This window comes from Perca fluviatilis, chromosome 11 (genome assembly GCF_010015445.1).
Source record: "Perca fluviatilis chromosome 11, GENO_Pfluv_1.0, whole genome shotgun sequence".
Lineage (NCBI taxonomy): Eukaryota > Metazoa > Chordata > Actinopteri > Perciformes > Percidae > Perca > Perca fluviatilis.
This window is the reverse complement of record NC_053122.1, coordinates 35,791,690-35,810,976: the sequence shown is the minus strand read 5'-3', so window position 1 is coordinate 35,810,976 and position 19,287 is coordinate 35,791,690. Positions and strand designations below refer to the sequence as shown.

Genomic DNA, 19,287 nt, shown 5'->3' with positions numbered 1-19,287 from the left:
TCTTTTGATCTTTAACACTCCAGAATATACTTCAGCATATGATATATAGCTAAAATTAGCATATTGAATGCATGTTGCACAAAACATGCACACAGTGGCAGTTCTATATATTGTTTTATTTCATCATAGGTACCATGAAATCCAAAATGTTCCCACACACCAGACTATAAACGACGCTGGCGCATCCTCCAGCTCTGGGCAGCCTCTCTCCCACTTGACATTTCTGCAGGTGACGTGATGTGACCTGCAGCGGCACCCCACTCCACTTGAGGAGCGGTCGGCTCGGTTTCTCTCAAAATCCGACGAAAATCTTTTAAACTGACCTTTGTCGATCTGAAATGAAGACAGATTCAGCAACTGCATGGCCTATTTCTCGCTTAAAATGTTTTCAGAAACACGTTTCGGTGAACTATTTTAGTACAATATGAGATCGTACTCTGAACGAGCCGCCATGACAATCTGTTTTGAAATTAGGGACCAGCCAGACCCATGTGACGCGATCGTCCAATCAGCTGCCATGGGTTGCGTTTGTCACGCCCATCCCGCTCGTCATTTCCAGTAAGTGTATAAAGTGGGCACTACGGCAGTAAGAGGTTAGTGCAGCTTAACAGTGTACTGACGAACCGTGCGGTACACACATGCTCCGAACCGAGACTAGCGAACCGAGCGGTTCGGGTGTTTTTTCATGAACCGTACCATCCCTAATATATATATACTTATTTAAAAAAGTATCGTTTTAGCACGTTTGCAGGTATGTAGGAGGGAAATGGCCACTAGTATAATTATACATTTAAATTGTATTAACTGCCCTAATAACATTAGGAAATCATAAAAAATTACATGACATGATCGTTATGAAATCATTATTTATTTTATTAAAAGATAAGATTTCCGATTTCTTTATCAGTACCATAGCAACACTAACTTCCGCTCGGATTGTCGGATAGGAACCGTCCGTTGCCTGTCGCAAGAGTAAACGCATCCGGATGACCAACGGACACAATTTTTTTCGCACTGCACTCGTTCGGACCCATTCGCATGCGGTCTGCGAATCTCCATAGGAAATTAATGACTTCCGGTCGTTTTGCAGCCGTATCGGAGCTGATTTCAAGTGCCAGTGTGTAGGTGGCGTTAGGCTTGGGTGTGGGAAATTGGCTCAATATCGCCCCCTACGAAATATCAAAGAAGTAGCCCCTGTAGTTCGTCTCACCTAGATGTATGAAATTTGGTAGGCATATGTATCATGTCCAGACTTACAAAAAAGCCTCTTGAAACCATACGTTAAACCCAACAAGACATTAGCTATATTAAATGAATGCAAAAATTATGGAGAATTTTGACCATTTGCGGGCTACTTTAAAATACTGCTCCTACAGATGTAACCTGATCGACTTGAGTCGCCGCTTTGTTTACATTCATTTTGAACCAACAGCACACAGCGACATACAGGGAATCCTGTAATGAAACATTATCTAACAAGTTATAGCTAATGTTAGCCAACACATCTATAAAATATAAACATTAAAATAGTACTTTCAGCATTCAATTAGTATTTTGAAATGCATTTGACTCCTAGACTTCGTTTTAACAGCCCTGGTGGACACAGGCATGACTCTAAATGAATGATGACGTTGCTTTATATCTTCTGTAACTGTTTGCTGAAAAAGCCACAACGCAGCTTTAATAATGTACAACTAGGTCAAAATGTTTTTAATGCTTTTTATGCCACAATTTTTTCAACCTGTAAAGTCAGTCTACAAACTCATTCTGTCTACCCTCCACTTTCTCTAATTCACGGCTTCTGCTAAGTGCTGATGTGAGTGCGTGTCTTGCAGTACACTGCAAGCTGCTCTTTAGAGATTGTTCAGTGAAATAGAATGGATTCACTGGTTCACTGCAGTCAGATGATTCAGGGAATTCACAGCAGCGGAAGGACAAGGTTTCCCCTCTCGCTCGCAAAAACAAAACGTAAAGAAGAGTAATTTTCTCAGTCTCGGAGAGGCTTAATCAGCATCATCTTCAGTATGTCATTGTCATCTGCGGATTGATATTTGCTGTGGAGTATTCTTTGTCGAATTGTTCAGATGGATTTTACATCACAGTTGTTACAACACTGGATTATAATGCATTATGGTGGGGGACAGTAAGAAGGAATGAGTAAAACTGGATTATTCACCATGGTGACACAAACCAGAAATTGGCAAAATTGGATTTAAAAGAACAGCAGTAATCCCAGCGGTAACAGTGCCCAGGAGCTTGTTGAATCTGACTGTTGGAGCCTGAACTCACCATGCTGTACTTCCAGGTGGTGATTTTGTCAGCTACAGTGATGCTGCTTTACTACTGCGAGTTTACTGACACTTTCAGTCCGGCACAGCAGGGCTTCATCTGCAGAGACCCGGCTTTAACTAAACCAGATCCTGGACCTGAACAGGACAGTCGGGTACAGCCAGTGATCCTGTACTCTGTGCTGGCTGGACTGCCTGTTGTACTGGTAAGTCTAATGTCATTTAAACACAATGAACAGACACAAGAGGGCTAGAGAGAGGAACACAGTCTTACCTTTTTTTTTTACATTTACCACATCCATGCTCGTTCTCTTTCATTAAAGATAAATTGAAATACACTGCTAATCAGTGGCGTATCCAGGACTTTTTTATTGGGGTGGCCAAGATGGGACACAGAGCTAATGTGGGGTTTCGATCCAGGAGAATCTTTATGAATGACACGTTATGAAAATGTGTTAATATCACATTGCTTTGCGTCAACATCTACACATACAGTATGTATTATAATTTATTTCTAAAACTAATGTTAGCAATGAGAATGGCTCCTTAAAATGTGTGACTGACTTTTCCTAAACAATTACTGATTGAAAATCTGATGTTATGTTAAAATAACTAGAGGCCCAAAAACTGTAATAGGTTAACATAGAACAGGAATAGAAAACTGTCAAATGTCTAAACAGCAGTCTGATATTGAATACAGATAATTCAGTGTGAATGCAGAGAATAAATCTGCGAATAACATCAGGTATACTGTATAATCATAAAAAAGATTCAAAAGTAATGATTCAATTGACTATTTTTAAAATAAATAATTACAATAGAAAATTAAATTACATTTGTTTAAGGGTAAGGACAGGAGAGACTTTCACATTTATTCAACTCTAAACACTAACCTGCTACATTAAAGCCAACATTTCAACTTATGCCTTCATTACATGGAAGCCTATAGGGGACTTCAACTTAAATATGAATAGTAATTCCACAATAGCATTATACTTTTTGACAAATGTATGTGTGTTTGAGTTAAAATTGAAATGAAAATGCAATTTTAATTTTTTATTTTCACATACTTGTAAAGGCATTCTATAACTATGGATTTTATTAAAATTATTCTGCTCTTATTACACTGCAATATATTTATTGTCCTGCCTATGCACCACCTGTCTTTACTTTGTATATCACATTGCACCTTTCTGCTTTTTTTTTGCACTTCGGGTTGGACGCAAACTGCATTTTGCTGTCTTTGTACTTGTACACTGCACAATGACAATAAAGTTGAATCTAATCTAATCTAACTATATTAAAACCCTCTGAGGTCTCAGGGTGTTTTGTCGGATTTTTGCAAATTATACTTTTAAAGGTACTTGCAAGTATCGTGATCCTATGTATCATATATCAAAATGTTCAGTACAAACTCAGGCTGTGAGTTAGTGAGGCCCACATTTGTCCTAGAGGAATGTGTAAATGGATAATTTGGCCCTAAGGCTGAAAAAATGTATGTTCCGTGACGTAATTTCTGTTTGTTCTGTTTGCGGCCAGGCCGCGAAAACCCAGCACGCTACAGCTGTAACGTTAGTACAGCCATGAAAGCAGCAAACAAACAGGATCAACGGAGATAGATTCTACCCGACCTAAAATAAAACGGCATGTTTCTAACAGTTGTGTGACCAGAGACGTAACAAACCCCTGGTAAATATTGGAGATGTATTTGAAAGATGGAGACAGGTTAGAGGGGCGCGGAGTTGGCTAATTTCCTCCTGAACAGGTAGGCTAAGCATTAGCTTCAGGCTAATTTATCACGGCTACAAGGGACGGGCATTTTATGTAATTTCAACATTTGTGTACTCACATTGAATTATATAGCTAGAGTACCCGAGTTGGTTACTCGCAAAAACAATTGAGACATAGTCAGTAAAGTGATCACGACTGGTCCTGGCTAACGGCGCCATGCTAACCCTGCTAACGTTACCGGAGGACCAGGCAAGCGGGCCACGGCTGTTTACAGCATGTAACGTTAGCCTGTTCAGCAGCCGTAGCCGACAACGGTGAGTTATTTTAAGCCAAGAGAGGGGGACTGTACATAGGGAAGAGGGGGCCGTGAGTTTGCAGTGTGTTTAGCAATTGTTGCCGTGAAGGCAAAATACACAACATGGTTTCACGGCAGTTCTTGAAATGGTCACGTTATTTTTAATCTATTGATTCATGTTCACGGTGACGTTTTTGTCGTTTTTTTTCGTGGTGGCCAGCATGAAATGGTCTATACGGAGAAAGCAAACGTCAGAAACCCCGTGACACAGCCGCAGGGGACACGGCCGCGGGGGAGGACGCCTCACACGCCGGGAGACGGCCGCGAGGGACGTGTGTGCGACGTGTGTGTGTGTGTGTGTGTGTGTGAGACTGATTGTGTGTGAACATGTGTATCTCTACATATCAAACAGGAACAAGATAATCAGGAACTGAGCATCTTAAAGTGCTTAATATAAAAAGTATGGCCTGATTTCTTAAAACAGCATTAGTAACAGCTAACAAAAAAATATTTTAAAAAAAGTAAATAAATAAAAAATAAACTTATCAAAACACGAAATCAAGACATCTATCGAAATCTATCCTGTCTGTAAAAACCTATCAACACAAAATATCAAAAAGGCACATCTCACATCATTTTAGGATTCAGAGCATCAAGTTGGTGTACAACCGATAAGTATAAACAACAGCAACTACGTTAGATTTGGTGGGCAAGACATAATCCGCCAAATTTATGAATTATATACATTTTCACTTTTTGTTGACATTGTCAGAAAGGTGATCATTCTACTTTATATTTATTACTGAGGTTGTAATACATGGTTGTGGCGGCATAGTGGGGTGAATTATAGAAAAATTGGTATATATAGAGTGATCTTCCTAATATTTTGCCCCTTTCTTGTATGTTAATGCAGTGAACAACATATTAGGAAACCCATTCAATATAATGCACCCTAATACATAATTTTCACCCAATATGACCTCAATAATAAACATAGTAGAAGGTAGGTATTGTATGGTAGGTGCTGTATTGTGATATGTAATGTACAGCATCTCATAAAAGGTATTTTTAAGTAATTTTTACAGAGAGAGAGTGAGGGTGTGTGTGTTATTTCATCAGAGGTTAAGCCAAAAGGTCAATCAAATGATTAGCCTTCTCCCGGTCTGGGTAAAATTAGGCCAGGGCTTTGTGAGAGATTAAGGTTTGGGATTACATGAGGTTAGGGCTTTTACATATATGTATGTATGCTTATATGCACATCCTGCATATCCATGTGCACACTAAGTACAGTCCATTTACCATTACAATGACACCTACACACAAGGTTTACTAAGGGGTGACTAGATATAGTTAGGTGGCTGCTAAAGATACTAAGAGTTGTGTGGATATACTGAATACTTACATTCTAAGTAAGTATTCGTGAAGAACTGTGGGTCCTCCTCACGCAGGTATACCAGGAGAGCACAAAGGGCTACAGTACACTTCATATTGACATCGTGCACTTCCTGGAAGAACAAGCAAAAATTAAGATAACAGATTTCATTCTTCTTTCAGTATGGATGTGCTGACCAAATTTCATGGCATTTGGCAAAGTGTTAGACAGACAATGACACCCTGAGGCCCTGCTGTCCAGTGGGACCTGAAGCTCAAAGTTCATCTTTAACTCACCTGGAGATAATACATTTTTAAGATATCACGCAGCGCCTCCGATATCTTTCCGGTTCGTGCCACCTTCTGCCTATACAAGGCCACACATGTTGGTCAAGCACAGCATAGAACTGGTTCCGTAGGTTGACGTTTGTGATGCGTTGGAACTCAGCACAAAGCTACAAAATCAAAAACACAAAAAAATAATTACCGTATATAAAAAGACAACAGAAAACAGAAAACACATTTGTGATGCAACATGTTCCGTTAAAATGCATTGTTGAGCAACATGGTCACATGCAAAGTGATAGTTCTTACCCACAGTGAATAGTGGCATTTGCTATTCCATTTGAATGTGATACATATTCAAATGTTGGCATAGAAATATGTGTGAAGAGTGGCAGAAAAGAGAAAGAAAGAAACCGTGTTGTTCCACTTCAGAGGGTGGCTAACTTGTTATTCACAAATATTAGCTCAAGATATAGCTAGTGTAAGGCCAGCTTTATATGCTAATGAATTAGGCTCCAAATAAAAGAAATGGGGAAAAATAGGTTACAGCCTAAATTAACATTTGAGTAACCTTGATTTTGGGGGATGCTCACTGCACTTCTTCCACTTCAACCTATAATGAAAAGAAGTTTGTAAAGGTTTAATGAAAACTTGCAAAGTTCATTCGGTAACTATTATGTCCACAACCTTAGCTAACTTTGTTTGAGTAAAAGTTACAGCTAACGCAATAAGCAATAACATATAGTAGTGACACAATAGAACAATAAAATAGCAATACAAAAGAATTCTAAAAAGAAAAACAGCCTCAAAAATCATCCCTCAAACTGAGTTAAAAGCCAAAGAAAATAAATGAGTTTTAAGACGAGATTTAAAAACGGGAAGAGACTCGGTCAATCTGATGTGCAAAGGCAGTTCATTCCAGAGTCTCGGAGCTGCCACCGCAAACGCACGATCACCCCTGGATTTACGTTTGGTCTTAGGGATGACCAGTAGTGCCTGGTCCGCTGACCGGAGCAAACGAGAGGGGGTATAGGGTACAATCAAATCGGACAAATACTTGTGGGCCAAATCATGCAGACATTTAAAAACAAATAAAAGAATTTTAAAATCTGTGCGAAAATGCACAGGAAGCCAGTGGAGAGATTGGAGGATAGGTGTGATATGATCAAATTTTCGAGTTCCAGTTAAAAGACGAGCAGCTGCATTTTGAACCAATTGTAATCGTGCCATATTAGATTTGCTAATGCCAGTGTAGAGTGCATTGCAATAATCTAAACGAGTAGTAATAAAGGCATGAATTAAAATTTCAAAATCATGTCACGATAGAACCGGTTTCACTTTAGCCAGTTGCCTAAGCTGGAAAAAGCTGGTCTTCACCACTGCACCAATCTGAGCATCGAGTTTTAAGCGACCATCCAGCTTGACTCCCAGGTTTGTAACCACAGGGCTAATATCTGTAGTTAACCAACCCAAGTCAACAGGTGTCATAGCTGGGTGCATGTAGGAATAACATCACATTGACTTACCAGAGCAGGGCGCTTAACACAAACAGCAGCAACACACTCAAAAACAGAAGGACTATCGCTTGCTGAAAAGAGTTATTGACTAACGTTAATATTATTGCCGTGCCACGACATTAACAGTACACAGGATATTATCTGTCACTAGCAGGCGGACTGACGGTAATCGCGCTTTCGGCGTGAAGCTGCGCGCTTGCAACTTATTATTAAAAATAGCCTTGTCTAACAGTCAAATATCACGTGTAATATGTTATTCCTACAATTATACAACAAGCAAAGTAGTTTTGAAGTGTTTTGGTTTACTTACAAGTTGTTTCATGCTCGATACCGCGTCATGACGTCATATCACGTGATCGACAGTACACTTAAAAATAGTGAGTGAACCAGCGGTGTTCACTCAGAAATGCTGAGCCACACAAAAATAAAAATACATATTAGTTCATAGACATTAATAGTTTAAAGGTGGATTAACTCAGCAAGAGATTTTATCCGTAGTGACCTCAGTCTTTATAAGCCAGTAGTACTGTTCGGGCTTACAGTGCAACAATTCAACAATCTTAAGTATTTTGTTTCAAAAGTAATCTTTTTTCATTCTGTTTGTCAGATTTCAGGTGTCGAGCTTGTCATCTTCCACCTGCACTCCAACTCCAACATCCTATACGACCAGGAGAAGGTTGTCGTCATGGGTGACTGTTGCTACGTGAACCCTATGGTGCGCAGGACCTTCCGTTTCCTCGGTAATGTAATTACAAATATTGAGCTGAAATGACTTAAACCTGTACTGACAGTCATTTTCACAATTATTCACAATTTCATATTTTTGTGGTTAAATCAAGCGTGCTTCATACTTAATATAATTTTTAATTATCAGTCAGTGTCTTTCAGTGGTGATATGATCTGGCTGCAGGCCTCCAAGAGGGATTTAGATTTTTAAGTGGCATGTGGCGTGTGGCATGTGCCAGTGGCATGTACTTCAGTACTTCCATATGTCAATTGTGTGTCACGTAGCCTCGCGATAAGACGTAGCCTTGCCACGTGTATTTTAACGAAATCTTACGTTATAAGTTATATTTTAATGTTATAAGTCGTATTTTACGTCTTACGGTAAAAAACTGTTATATTTTAACATTATAAGTTATATTTTACTTCTTACGGTGAAGCACATGCCACATGCCACTAAATATCTAACTCCTACTGAGGCCTCCTCTGGTTTGGATGTAGGCAGTTCTGTTTTATTATTTATATTTATCCTTATTCAGTCCAAAACATCAAATCCAGCGTTTCCCAGCATCAGGAGCTAATTACGAGCCTTTCTATGAGAAGGTGATTGATGTATGATAAAACACTTTCTCACAAGATATGTTCCTTTTTATATAACATTTAATGAGATGCTTTGTCATTATAACCATAGACATGTATATCACAGATTTTTGAAATAAGGCACAAAACATGTCCCCCATCAAAATGTAGCCTTTTTAACCTTTTTTATTAAAGACGTTTTCGGAATATCCACAATGTATTTGTTTGTGTTGTTGTTTTTATTTGTTGTGGCTCAGATGAGGGGTCATAAAATAAATTATGAATGGAAGTGGATGTTTGTTATTTTTATGTTTTGTCTCAAAATAAAAAGTTGGCTCTTATACCTGTTCTTTACATATCTGGTAGCCCACATTTTGATATGTTGTCCCATTTAGAGCACTGGTAATCCGGATTTGGTAATCCTCAAAACTGTCTATCTGGATAAGGGTGAGCCAATCCAATGTTGCTTTGAAAAACTGGCATAAAAGTAAGACAGATTACCTGATCCTGGATAGCAAAAAATGGGATTTCCAAATCTGGATAATTTTGATCCATCTTAAATGTTTTGAACAACTGGCCCTAGGAGCTCACAGGAGTTGATGATTCCATCCAGACTTGCTGATAATCATGGCTCTGCACCACATACAACTGTGCCCGTGTGCGTTATGTTTATTCCCTGTTCTTTCAATTGGTTGCAAGCTGTTTCTTCCTTTTCTTTCCCATAATCAGTGGCATAGTTACCACAAAAGCTGGGGTAAAAGTGCTCACACAAAAACTTTTCACTATTTGCGCCTGCACGCACAGGCACCTTCTTTGCTGAAGTGGCTGCAATTCTAAGTTTCCTATAACTGTGCCACATATCAGATGCACCCCTCGTCTCAAGTTCCAGTGTATCAGCTTGTTTGCCATCCATATTAACATAAGCCTGATAGAATTTCTGGCGTTTCACACAACTCAGATCACTGTCATGATTTCGACTTGACAGAAATGTTAAATCATTGATGGTTCCCTGTTCTTTCGAACTGCCCTGTTGTTCTGCTGATGGAGTGGCATTGTAAGACTTTTCCAGTAGCGTGTTCTTGAGAAGGAATAGAGGTTTTGTTTGAGATGTGCCCACTCTCTCTCTAAAGTCTTTGTGGGACTGATACTGTGGTGTGTTTGGGAGTTGACTGCCAACTGCCCTAGTTCTCTCCCTCATACTTATCCTCTGCCTTGTGGTGCCTAAAATGTATCTGGCTCAGACGCTTGGGCTGAAAGTTCTTGGATGTCCCTTCATTCCATCTCCGCTGTGCGTCAGTACATGCAAACCCTGTCTTTCCACTAACCACTGCATTCTGGACCTCAATCAGCCATAATTATATATTGTTGTTGAATACCTGTTTGTACATTAACTGCATTGCACACTACAGTACTGTACTGCAGAAATTCAATATATAATATATATATAATATATAATTCAATATTTTGGACACGGATATGTTATTGTACTGCACTGTACTGCAGTATAACTGCACTGTACAACTGTAAATGCATATATTTTTGTAAGGGGTATGTTTATTGTTTTCAATAAATTAACAGATTAATACAGATACAGATTTAATGTGTAGCAAGATCGCTCTAACAGCCTATGTCTACTAGGGGTGGGAATCAGCAGAGGCCTTACGATACGATATCATCACAATACTTATGTCACGATACGATATTATTGCGATTTTAAACATATTGCAATATTCTGCGATATATTGCAATTCATTAACTTTTTTCCAACTTCAAATTTTTCCCAATTTCAAATTATGTCTCCAAAAGGAAACTTTGTCAACATCTGTTTTATCTAAAAAGATACATTTCTCTGTTTGTTCATCTCACTTCAAGTTTATTGCTGCAAAATCAGAATATCAAGCAGACAAAGTGACCAACACATATATAATAAAAGATAGATACTTGGCATCTGTCGATACAGTATTGCCACAGAAAATATTGCGATACTATGCTGTATCGATTTTTTTCCCCCACCCCTAACGCCTACCTTCCAAATGACAGCTGCTGCATGGCTACAAGATTTCCCTAGCCCTGCAATGCATGAACAGCCGACTGTTTCGATGATACTGACGGGCCTCGTCATTACCCAAGCTAGTAGTTTGGGCTTGTTGGTGCTCTGACTAGGCTTGACCTCAGCCTTAAGGCAAATAAACACAGTATTTTTCCAATTTTGTTGCTGTGTAGATAGTTGTAAGCCTCTGTGCTCTTATAATTTCTTGGTGGCTCACCATCAACACCCTTGAAGGGGGGAAATAGTTAACGATATCCACATAGCTAGAGGCGTTGTTGTAAGAGTCTACTCCTGAGTCCCAATAATCCAACCAAGCGTTTAGCTGATAGCAGTAGCTACAGGCTAACGTAAACCGCAAGTTCGTTACCGGCTTGTTCTACGTTGCCGTGGCGACGTTGGAAAGGTCAAAGTTCGGGAAAGTTGTGGATAGAATAAGATGGATTGGTAACTAGGCAACAGTATTTGAAGTAGTTCAAATGAGTACAACCTCAACTGACTAAACAGTCAAATCTTTCTGCTCTGAATACTTTTACTGTTGATACTTTAAGTACATTTTGCTAATATTCTTTGTGTACTTTATGCGACTGTAAGACTTTATGGAAATGCTGCTTTTAAATGTTTCGATGTGTATATAAATGTAAATCAGCTAAAGTGTGTGTGTTTGTGTGTGTGTGTTTCTCTGTAGGCGTGTATGTCTTCGGTCTGTTCACAACAGACATCTTTGTTAACGCAGGTCAGCTAGTCACTGGATGCCTGGCTCCTCACTTCCTGTCTGTTTGCCAGCCCAATTACACTGCCCTCGGCTGCCTGGACTTGCCGCACTTTGTCAGCCAATCAGACGCTTGTACTGGTGACCCTGATGACATCATGAGAGCTAGAAAGACGTTCCCGTCCAAAGAGGCTGCTCTGAGCGTGTACACAGCAGTGTACCTGGCAGTGAGTGGCTCTGTTCCATCTAACAGTACATAACTGCTTCTGAAGAGTGTCGCAAAACAAAAACATTGTCTTTTCCAGGTGTACGTCATGTCCTGTGTCGGTTCCAGAGGAGGATCTCTGCCTGCCCCCCTCTTCAGCCTCTCATTGGTCAGTCTGGCTGTGCTAACAGGCATCAACAGAGTGGCCGAGTACCGAAACCACTGGAGCGATGTCATTGCAGGACAAGCCATCGGGGGAGCGATTGCTGTCTTCCTGGTCAGTTCCTGTTCATCCTTAGAGCTGTAGTAGCACATGTGCATCCATCTAATGACACCGAGGCTACATTTACACCGCTGTGTTTTGGTTTTTAAGTGAGCCAAAAATGATCTCCGTGCACCAAGTGTTTTTATCTCCAGCAGAAGAACAAATCTCCGTTTAAACTAACACGCCCAAACCTCATATCTCATCAATATTCTGGTATACTGGGCATAAACAGAAGGCAGCGTGGAGACTCCGCCCACTGCTGGTAGTTTCCATGGTAACGTTAGTAGCTTTACTCCTAATTTACACCGGTTGCGGAACGGCTCTGCTGCGGAACGGCTCCGTGCTCTGCCGTCCGTCAATACCCACAAGATCTCGCGAATTCACGTAGAATAGAACCACAAAACCAACACCAGCTTGTTTCCATCAAGAGGAGTAGAGGGGAAACAGCTCTGTGCTGTATTTTCAAGGTGTAGTGCAGGGAAATATGATCCGCCGTGGGCACGGTGTATTTTATTTTGAAAATGAACCAGATTTTTTTATTTTGTCTCTGTGCTTGACTTCCTGTCCCGCACAATCTGAATTGTGCTGAATTGCTGCGGAGCTCTCCGGCATCCGGCAAAAATACGAAGCTCTGCGTATCTGCTCCGGAGGGCTGCGATCGCTGGAGCTGGGACGGAGTCAGGATGCAGCCGTTCCGCAGTCAGTGAAAATACACACATTGACTTCAAAGGAAACCTATTGATTTTGCCGCCATTCCGGAGCTGTTCCGCAGCCGTTCCGCAGCCGGTGGAAATTGGGGGTTAGTCTCAGAGAACGAGACGTTGCGACCAATAAGAAAATATTACTTCATAAACCAAAAAGCAGCAATGTCGATGTAGTGTGAGACTTTTTTAGTGCTTCGTTGTATGTCTTATTATTGATAGGCCATTCAAATGTACCTTTCTGATCCATCGTACAGTTCATTTGCTTGCTTTCACCTTGTGGCCACACTACATCTCTGTGTAAGCGTTTCAACCCTCAGAGAAGTTAATATCTCCCGGGAGATAGGGCTAAAAAATGGGAGAAACCTGGGAAAAACGGGAGTGTTGGCAGGTATGCTGTCCAGTCAACCAAGGCAGGGGGAGAGTAGAGCATTTCAAGCCTAAGGAGTCGGAGAGCCGTCATTTTACGGAATTCAATATTATAACTGACACCAGATTCATGACCAATAATGCGTTTTTTAGAACAATAAGATAGATAGATAGATAGATAGATAAAGTTCACTATATCCGTATTTTTTAGTCTGATCTTGAAATTATGAGAAATTCAGCTGTACTGTCTCCCAATACGCCCCACGGCCTGGTCAGAAAAGTCTGGTTTGACATCCAGCTGTGTTTGGCTCAGCGTGGCAGGGAGGCCAACCGGGAGCTCTGCATGCAATCTTTCATCCTCCGGAGAGACGAGGATGGGGTTGAGTTTGTCAGCCCGGCTTACAATCCGGACACCAAAAACCACAAAGACCCGAATGACCCAGACAAGGAAAACTTTGGAGGTTTTATGTTGGCCAGGCCCGGGGATCCACTGTGTCCGGTCAAGTGTTTCAAGGCCTATGTATCTAAGTGTCCATCTGACGCAAAGGCTTTCTACCACCATGTGGTACAGCTGGGAGCCGATGGGTGTCCACTACCTCGGGGACATGCTGAAAAAGATCAGCGAAGAGGTAATTACACTTTATGCCAATATAAATGTATTTTTAGGCCTACTGGTATTATAATTATAATTATTATCATCATCAATTTACCTTTCAGGTGGGTCTTTCGAAGGTCTACACTGTAGGTCGACTCTCCGATGCTGGCTTGGAGATCCGTCAAATAATGTCGGCGACAAGCCATCGATGTGAGAGCAGTCTGCGGGCTTACTGGGCTCCGTCAGTCCGGGAGAGACGAGACTTTAGCAACATACTGTCTGCATCAAGTGCCCATCACGGCCAGTCCCCAGCTATCGTGCATCCTTCTTCAAAGGCCCCTATGTCGGACTTGCAGACTATGTCAAATTGCACTATAAATGGAAACGTTGAATTTGATTTTAAATAAAAAAGCTAGCATGTAGGCAAATGCCCCTCTGTTTGACCTGATTAATTTATTTCCCCATATCTATAAGCGCAAATCACTTGAGCAGAATTAATTGTTTTTTTTGTTTGTTGTTTGATTAATTGTTTTCTGTAGAATAAAAAAAAATAACTATGCCTACCTGTGGGTTTTAATTATAGGTTATAAAACGAAAAGTGTATGATGGCCATGGCTAGCCTAGCCTACATGAAAAAAATATGATAACCTACATAGCCTACATTCAGTCAGCGTACTGTTTGAAAAATGGTATGAGTAATAACTGTTTAGGTTAGGCTTAATGTTGCTGGCATTGGCATCAGCTTTATGGCAAATCTAACACAATAAGTAAGGGTTTACTTACTTTGTATCAGCGATCATGTCTCCTCCAGTTTGCAGTTTAGCTTGCTACTTAGCTAAGGCTTCAACTTTAGCGCTAGCAAAGCGTTAGCTTTCTGGCTCATAGCTAAACTGAAGGGTTCTACGAGCTGAGCGGACTATAAATATCTATTATTATCTAATATAAAGGGTGGCAAGTTGTATCTAAGGTCCTTCCTATTTCCTGGGGGAGTGAACAACGTTTGCATTGTAAAAGAACCTTATAGGATGGGAACGATTGTTCCAGGTAGGGATGCACCGAACCCAGATGTTTGGGTTTCAGCCGAATACTGAATCCACTGGTTAAGATTCTGCTGAACCCGAACCGAATCCTACTCCCATCCTCAGTCCATTAACACAGTAAACGCATTAATGAAGTGAACAACGTCCACAGCAGTGCATTTTTCATTTTATTTTAACTGTAAAAAAATAAAAGAATAGGCAACATTATGCCAGGAATAGCCTACAAGTGGGAAAAACTATTTTTGACAAGGCCAATGTTTACCCTATCTCAAGATCCAATCAATATCCAAAATATTAGCCTTTTACATTTATAATCCCTTGAAGTAGGCTAAACCCAAGTACAAACCAAAACCTTTCAATTAAAGTGCAACAATGCAAAGAAAAGTGTTTTTTTTTTTTTTTTATCAGAATATGTTTGGTGACTTATCTGATGCCCACTGTTTGTTCTGTGTAGTGCAAGCAAAGCTAGTAATGGTCTTCTGCTTAACACAAGTTTTTAGCTGTGACTGTCCTTCCTTTGCCGTACCTGAAGTTGCTGCATTTTGCAGTTGTCTGCAGTGTTCGAACTATACCGTGGCCTTCGGGGAGCCCACTTTTTTTCCATGCGGGGGGTGGGGGGGGGTCGTGCGCTTGCGATATACTATTATACTAGGAGTAGATAGGTCAAATAGCAAACAGCCAGCCACAAATAGTCTATAAACAAAGCATCAGGCTGTCTTTGAGCTTTCACATGAACAACGGTTAAAGTTACTCAGGCTACCGAAGAATACCAGAATTCCTCCGTTCAATTAGACCTTAGCGACGCACCCCAAGCTTCCATCCTTAACAAACAGTGAATTAGTCGTGCTATTAACGTCATCGCTACACAATTTCTTAGTAAAACCAAAATTAATTAAACTGCCTTGTTTTCTTTTTGCCATGGCTATATGATGCTTACTGCAGAATGGATTTCAAGGATTTTGCGCGCCGATTAATGGCCTCCAAGGTTTATATTTTTTCAACAAATCTTTGAGTTAACATCTTCTTATATACTGTCTATGGTTAACATGAGTTGAATTTGCACCACAGCGCCGCCACGCCTTGATGCTCATAACAAGAATAGCATGTATAGTTATCTTTATTGAAGTGAATTAGGTTCAAATCGCCGACATGCATGAATGATATTTTTGCAGTTTTACACATAATAATCCACGATGATCACATTACAAAAAACTGAAATTGCACGTCAAAATGACACATTGTCAATATATTTAGATACCCCCCAAAATTTCACAAATCACGTTTTCAGGGGAGCCCATGTCTTATTAAGGGGAGCCGAGCTCCCCCTAGCTCCCCCGTAGTTCGCACCCTGGTTGTCTGTAGATTCCTCATGCACAACTCGTATTCTTTCGGATGTTTCATACGCAAATGTCTTAACAGTGGCCAATCGGTATTGCAAATTGAACATTAGTAGCTGGACTTGAATGGCCTTCTTTTGACTGAAAGTACTGCCAAACAACACTTATTCTGCTAATGAGTTCTATTTTCACTTTCTCACAGCCTACTGCATTGAACACTCCACCTACGTAAACACCTTCCCGTAATCAACGGCGGCGTCACTACATCAACCAGCACAGCGTGCATAGTGCAAGCGTAGAGTCAAAGAGTATAGAAGTAACAAGAGGCAAAACTCAATAGAACGATGTTTTGCGTTCAGTCCAAGATGGCGGAGCTGCAGCTCGGTCATGGGTGCGTTTGTTGCAATGGAACGTTCGATTGAGCTTCGCCTCTTGTTACTACTACACTCTTTGGTAGAGTAACGTTCGGTGGAAAACAAATTCTACGGTTCAGCAGAAACTGAACCCCGTCAAAAAACGCCCAATATTCGGCCGAACCCGAACCCTGGGTTCGGTGCATCCCTAGTTCCAGGTTATTAGTCAAACCGTCAGGCGTAACCAGGGAAAAACAGTTATTGTTTGTAAAAACTTTAGATTTCTATTGTAAAACAAATTAAAATATAAACTAATGTTTTAAAAATATGTTATTTGGCAAGTGACCATGGTATAAGCGGGTTAATGCCCTTCGAGGTGTCCACTGTCAGGTATTAATGGACCGCGGCCGCGCGTCGGACGGTTTATGTCGTCCATTAATACCTGACAGTGGACACCTCGTCGGGCATTAACCCTTACAGAACAGACGGAACTGAATTGTCAACAGTGTCATGGAGAGTTTTTTCCCATGGGACTGTAACTTAGTAAGGCGGACCTAGATATACACAAAACAGCAGAAGACAGCAGTTCACACTTTGAAGTTACAAAAGGGTATATCATTTTAGAAAACAATAAATTAATCAATAAATCCAATCAGTCAAATAAATAACAACAACACAGACAGGAAACAAATGCACAGCCTCTCTTCTACTCTGAAAATGAATGACTTTCTCTCACATACGTTACATTTTAAGGTGTGTGTTTTTTTTTTAAACTGACCAGAGAATGTCAGAAGAGCTTTCAGACCACCACTCTGTACATCGTTACATTACTGAGCCAAATAAATGTAGGCTCTTTCCTTCAGAGAAAACTGCTCTAATGGACTAAATGTCTTCAGGACACACACACACACACACTGTAGAATGAACTTGAATTGGGTGCGCTGGGTCACAGAGACGATGCAAACAGAGCCCCCTGGTAAAGCTCTTTGTGTCAGGCTACTCTCTTATTGTTTGACTGCGTTTGTCTACGTATTTTCCCTGTGATACTTGACCTCTTTTGGTCGTGCAAACATTTGATTTGTCTGGAAGGAATCCTTTGACGAATGTCTCCTCTTCTTTCTCTCTTCCTAGGTGGTGTTTGTGGTTCAGTATTTTAAAAAGAGAGCTGTGGTTTCTGTGAGTCCGTCAGACACGGCCTCAGCCAACACTGATGATGCTTCACCACAAAGAAATGAGCATGTTGTTCCACAGGTAGCTTACCTTCTGCTGCTTGTTTTCAGTGCACCATGTACCATTGAGTATATTAAAGCTAATATGCATGGATCCATGTTCTCCATCCACACGTTTTTATGTGAATTAAAGCTATAGTGTTTAGTTTCTGTCTCCACCATGAGGAATTCTAAGTAACGACAACAAAACTGCCGGCGCGTCCACATGATACAAGCCTTCCATGATCGCGCACCATCCCCTCCTCCACACAGCTGCAAGTAGCCAAGGAGGACTTAACGAAGGATAAAAAAAAACATGATGGACTCTTCAGAAGAGGTCAATATATTCACGGGAAAGTCACCGGACACCACACTCTTCTGAACATAGTCATACTGAGAAATACAGAGAGAGCTGTGTGGAGCTGATGATTTGGCAATGGCTTGAATGTAACAGACGTTCGTTAATATAAAAAAGTTACACACTAAAGCTTTAAGTAATATCACCTGAAAAATGCCTTATGGAAACCATAAAACTCAATTGAATTTAATGAATATCGACACAAAGTTTGTACGTTCAATCTCATCAAATTTTCTCTTAATCGGTAGACGGCTTATGTGATGAACGCTGATGGAAACGTTATTTGACGAATAAAAATGAATTGCAATTACGTTTAGGTCATTTTATATTTGCAACCGGCCATAAAATGAAGAAGAAAAAGTTTTAGGTCATTTCCGCCACGTATTTCCGCTTTCTTTGCAAACATGGCGGATGTCAACAAAGACAGATATAAGTGGACCAACGAGGAGACAAGATACTTTTTGATAGCGTTGTTGTCTTATTATAGCTTGATATGTCGCTATCAGCTGGCACATAAGCACTATTACAACTTGTGCAGCATTACTCATTAATAGGTAAACGGCGCGATCCATTTTGGCTAGCGAACTTTGTTCCCAAATGTTAGCTTGAATGTTTTGCGATTCAGTGTAAAAATGAATGAAAACGTCTCAAAATGTCTCAAATCTATTCCATATGCCTATTTGATCACAAAACAGCACGTGACGTCATTACACACAGGTTTTTATTCTACTTAAAGCCTTTGGATGGAAACACACTTTCACCGGCTTTATTCGCATGAATGTTTTTAGCAAACTTTAGATAATTCAATTGAATAGTGAATGAAAACATAGCTACTGTTTGCTGTTTTTTCTGACATTACATACAATACACAGTAAAGGGGAGTGACACTTGGCAGTGTCACCCAAGTAATGAAGATTTCAATATTCTGCAGCAAGGTACAAATTCTATTTTAGGCAATTTTCAATTTAATGTTTTTTCTTTTCTGCTTCAACAGAGCCCAGGATCCTTCACAGAAGTTACATGACTATGACCCCCACACACACACACACACACACACATACTTTTCTCCCAGTGTGAAACCTGGCAAGCACAGTTAAAAAAAAAAACATTTCTCATTTCCTTACTTTAAAAGGTCCCATTTCATGAAAAAGTTTTTTTTAACATTAATATGCGTTCCCCCAGCCTGCCTATGGTCCCCCAGTGGCTAGAAATGGTGATAGGTGTACACCGAGCCCTGGGTATCCTGCTCTGCCTTTGAGAAAATGAAAGCTCAGATGGGCCGATCTGGAATCTTCTCCTTATGAGGTC

At 40.5% G+C, this 19,287-nt stretch overlaps 1 protein-coding gene across 2 annotated transcripts; it reads left to right on the top strand.

The window, feature by feature from the left end:
• Window positions 1-1,909: 1,909 nt before the first annotated feature.
• LOC120568240 (phospholipid phosphatase-related protein type 5-like) lies at window positions 1,910-19,028 on the top strand. Of its 2 annotated transcripts, none has more exons than XM_039815622.1 (6): window positions 1,910-2,494; window positions 8,095-8,227; window positions 11,573-11,775; window positions 11,854-12,030; window positions 17,545-17,664; window positions 18,974-19,028. In XM_039815622.1, the coding sequence occupies exons 1-6, from the start codon at window positions 2,291-2,293 to the stop codon at window positions 19,001-19,003; spliced, it is 867 nt and encodes a 288-aa protein (XP_039671556.1). In that variant the 5' UTR covers window positions 1,910-2,290; the 3' UTR covers window positions 19,004-19,028. The 2 variants fall into 2 exon arrangements, with proteins under 2 accessions (XP_039671556.1, XP_039671555.1); XM_039815621.1 differs by having other exon boundaries at window positions 11,525-11,775.
• Window positions 19,029-19,287: the final 259 nt, after the last annotated feature.